General features: G+C 36.6%; 1 protein-coding gene across 1 annotated transcript; it reads right to left on the bottom strand.

Moving 5' to 3' along the window:
• Positions 1-1,262: 1,262 nt before the first annotated feature.
• On the bottom strand, positions 1,263-3,595 carry atp6v1g1 (ATPase H+ transporting V1 subunit G1). The gene is made up of 3 exons (XM_016529740.1): positions 3,478-3,595; positions 2,641-2,741; positions 1,263-2,060 (listed from the first exon to the last, which is right to left on the bottom strand). Exons 1-3 carry the CDS (start codon positions 3,557-3,559, stop codon positions 1,887-1,889), a joined length of 357 nt encoding a protein of 118 aa, XP_016385226.1. The 5' UTR covers positions 3,560-3,595; the 3' UTR covers positions 1,263-1,886.
• Positions 3,596-4,310: the final 715 nt, after the last annotated feature.

The following is a 4,310-nucleotide window of genomic DNA, read 5'->3' as shown; positions in this document are numbered from 1 at the left end:
CAGTATGTGTGTTCCCTGGGAATCAAACCCACAACCTTTTCCGCTGCTAACGCAATGCTCTACCACTGAGCCACTGGAACAATTATTAAGAAAATGTATTTATTTGTAACATTTTACTGAACCCACACTGTAAAAACTGTTATTTTTATTTATTTTTTTTTTTTACTGGTAAAAAAAAAAAAACACACACAAAACCTTTTTTTTTTTTTTTTTACCTATGATTAACATTTAGCCATGGATTATCCATTCTATTTAATAATGAAAAATAGATTACTTAAAAAACAACTATTATTTTGAAGCGATTTCCAAAGAATGAGATGTATCCGGCGCTTTCACGTTCCACGGTTGTGGCTAGAAGGGATACAGCAAAAACCGGAAGCTAACAATAAATTAAATTTTCTACCTATTAGATTGTGTTTTATTAACGTCTACACCTACCCCACCCCTAAACCTACCCCTTGCAATAATGCAAAAATAGTAATTATTGCTGTACAGTGTGAGAAAAATTACGCTATATTGATGTGCGCATGCCCAGTAGTTCTTGCTGTATGCTGTATGTTAACCACGTTCCACGTGATGCGATGCAATAAATACTTTCCGTACTTCCGTTGCCACATGGCAAGTAATACGTGATGTTGACAAAGAATTGTATATAATTTTGTCTTGTTGGCAAAGTTGAATGCTTTTGCTTTTTTTTGGACGATTGTGCGCATATAGCTTCTTTGTTCACTTAATAACGAATAAGAAATTACATAAGTTAAATGTGGCATGGAGTCGAGGCCACTGAAAATTAGCTTTTTAAGCTAAAAAAAAGAAAAGAAAGACAAAATAAAGCGATATATTTATTTGTGTAGATTAAATCTACAACTCAAGTTGTAGATTTGTAAATAGAATTTATCTTTTTATTAAACCTATTCAGGAAAAGTGTGGAGGACATTTCTTCGTGCGCAGTTAATATTATAATCTAGTGACAACATTTCAACTATTAAGCGTATGGATATATTATAATTGTATAAATAGTGAATAGGTTTGGGAGAATTATAAATTTTGAAGACGAGGACAATATAGCTAAATAGCAACCTCTAGCGTTGCTACTCGGTCGAGCTTTATATTATAGAAAGAGTTTGAACAGATCGTGCTGGTCAGATGAAGTTATTAAAAACATATATTTAGATCCAAAGAATAGATCATAGTTAAACAATGTTCACCAGTTGTGCACCTTCAGCATTATCCTAGAGAAATGGAAGACATTCAAATGAGGATCCATTTGTACAGACATTTATTACATTTTCACAGCAGGCTGAAATAGAGGAATGCACTTACATATACAGAACAAGAGCGCAGCAGGGAGGAAGAGTGCAGCTAATTTAACTAAGAATACTACATTAAGATAATGATAATTATGAGCTTTGTCACAAAAGAGCCATTGACAAAAAAATTATACTGTATACATCAATTAGATAAAACAACATCGGATTACTCATAAATTAAGAACGTAGCATTGAGATACAGACACTCATACAAACATTTTAAGGTATCATTCACAAAGAAATAGACTCACTCTGATAAACCGGACAATACTACAGTTAACTAAGAGAGCAGAGGCAAAGACTCGCATTGGCTCATATCAAAGATATAGATGCAAACAATGAAAAATACTGCGGTAATGTGTATGTAAAGTACCATGACCATTGATAGCTTTATGTTTCAATGAGCATCTGTCTAAACCGCAGGAAATGTGTTGTTGTAAAGTTGATAAGGAGTGTATTATTAAGCAGTGTAGTCCATATTATGATTGTAACGTGATATGTCCAGTAGCAGTCTTTGTCTCAGTGCTTTGTGGGCCTTGAGGGATTGTAACGGACGTGGTGGTTGGACAGAGGTGTTTATCCAGCGACACGGTAATTGGCGTGGATCTCTGGCTTGATGTCGCACACCATCTTCAGCAGGTTTGCAAGCACAGCTTCCTTGTTCTGCTGATAACTGCTCTGGATGCGGCTCATCTTATCTATGGTCTCCTTATCCACCTCTACAGCAGAGTTTCCATGGGACCCCAGTGCCTGCAGGACCATGCAATACGACATTAACTTTAAGTAAAATCCAGAACTAAATACGAATGTACATGTATGTTTCTTCCGATTGCAGTATTATGTTTTTTTTCTTTTAGATTTGTCATTTGTTTCCCAACAAGGCACGATTTGTTTGCAGAATCATGGGTAATGTAGTTTTTCACCAGGAATTCAGCTGTTAAACAATTATTTAAAAATGAAATTTAAATAATGTGGACTGATGGCTTCAGCAAAAGCATATTAGCATCTATTAACAACCTCGTAGCTCACAGTAGGTCTGTCTTTAAAGGGTTAAAAGTTGTTGTTAAAAATGAATTCCCCAATGGAGAAAATGAATTCGATTTATACTCCAGGAACAAAAGTGTTGCACTATATGGGCATTATTCAAGCTGGTAGAAGTTCTGAAATTAAAATAGCAACTGGCAATAACCAGACACTTGAAGTCATAACAAAAGCACTCCTCAAAACAGAGTACCAAAATACCTTTTGACAAGATTTCGCTCATGTAAATACAGAAGCACTGCTATGGATACAAATGGATCCTTAAACCAAAAAAATGAATAAATCTCACCGCAGCCTCCTTTGTCTTGAACTCTTTCTCCCTTTGCAGACGATACTGCTCAATCTCTGCCTGGGCCTCCTCTTTGGCTTGCTTCAGACGACGATTCTTCCCTATTAAAAAAACACAATGCTCATTACTGAAATAATACATACTATAAGTGACACAACTGTACATGTAGAAAAAATGAAAATCAAGTCAAATATTGCTCTGCCAGGGAAATTCCTCTTGTATATGGGAAATGAGAGCCAGCAGCAGAGAATCTCTATAAAAACGGGAACTGAGTGAATGTTTAGTGAGTCGATGTCACTGTGACACTTTAGTAAAGGAGATTTTTAGTAAACTTACAGTCATCATTCACTTCACTATAAAGAACAAACATGAAACTTGAACATGTCCCACAAGAAAAACAACAACAAAAAAGTGATAAATTCCCAAACAAAACTACGAGCGGAAAGCTGACTTCAAATGTTAAAATGTAGTGGGGCAAAGCCTTCAGTTTTACTTGGTGTTTTAAACCTTTAACATCCTCAGTGTAAATGGGCCAAAAAGAATAATTTAGTTAAATGTCATGTCACCAACTGGTAAATATGACCCATTATATAGGCTTTTCTATAGAGCTGTTAGCAAGTCTGACAGCCGAAAAAAAAGAACAACAAACACTTCATTGCCCAAATTTTGTCGACATTATATATAATATGATCAGTGACATGTCTTTTCAATTCAAATTAATTTCCTCTATTTGTTATTTCAATACATATATGAAAAACATCGGCAGTGACTTGCTGGGCAGTTAGCATGTTAGCTAAGCGCTAGTCTGCAGCGATGACAAGCAAAACGGCAACTTACTTTTACGGGCTTCTGCGACCTTTTCTGCGGCTCGTTTCTCAGCCTGCAGCAGCTGCTGGATGCCCTGAGACTGGCTCGCCATGCTTCAGTACGGGTTGTATTTAAAACACTGCGTATGGAGACGATACAGACTGGATCTGGTGGCAGCGGTGACCTCGGAATAAGAGAGAAATAGACTAATATTAGCGTAGATGCCATTCTTCAATGATGTAGCAAGTACATTGGGTGTTATGGGAAGTGTTCCCGATTCAGGTTGTCCTAATTAATACAGCCTAACAATCCTTTAACCGATTTGAATATTAGAAATGGGTTAGTGTGTTATGTGTAAGCCAGGTTAAAGAGTTGGGTCTTTAATCTAGATTTAAACTGACAGAGTGTGTCTGCCTCCCGAACAATGTTAGGTAGATTATTCCAGAGTTTGGGCGCTAAATAGGAAAAGGATCTGCTGCCCGCAGTTGATTTAGATATTTATTATCAAATTGCCAGAGTTTTGAGAACGCAGCCGACGTGGATGACTATAATGTAACAAGAGCTCGTTCAAATACTGAGGTGCTAAACCATTCAGGGCTTTATAAGTAATTAGCAAGATTTTAAAATCTATACGATGTTTAATAGGGAGCCAGTGCAGTGTTGACAGAACCGGGCTAATATGGTCATACTTCCTGGTTCTAGTAAGAACTCCAGCTGCTGCATTTTGGACCAGCTGGAGTATGTTTATTAAGCGTGCAGAACAACCACCCAATAAAGCATTACAATAATCTAACCTTGAGGTCATAAACGCATGGATTAACATTTCTGCATTTGACATTGAGAGAATAGGTCGTAATTTACAT

This window comes from Sinocyclocheilus rhinocerous, unplaced genomic scaffold (assembly GCF_001515625.1).
Source record: "Sinocyclocheilus rhinocerous isolate Xijiao unplaced genomic scaffold, SAMN03320098_v1.1 scaffold3411, whole genome shotgun sequence".
NCBI lineage: Eukaryota > Metazoa > Chordata > Actinopteri > Cypriniformes > Cyprinidae > Sinocyclocheilus > Sinocyclocheilus rhinocerous.
Note: the sequence above shows the minus strand (reverse complement) of the source record. Positions and strands in the feature narration are given on the sequence as shown.

Excerpts from the sequence above, each read along its gene's own strand:
- atp6v1g1 (XM_016529740.1), bottom strand. The coding sequence starts at position 3,559 with ATGGCGAGCCAGTCTCAGGGCATCCAGCAGCTGCTGCAGGCTGAGAAA. Across the intron at positions 2,742-3,477 it reads GGTCGCAGAAGCCCGTAAAA|GGAAGAATCGTCGTCTGAAG; the intron begins GTAAGTTGCCGT and ends TTTTTTTAATAG. Across the intron at positions 2,061-2,640 it reads TCAAGACAAAGGAGGCTGCG|GCACTGGGGTCCCATGGAAA; the intron begins GTGAGATTTATT and ends ATGGTCCTGCAG.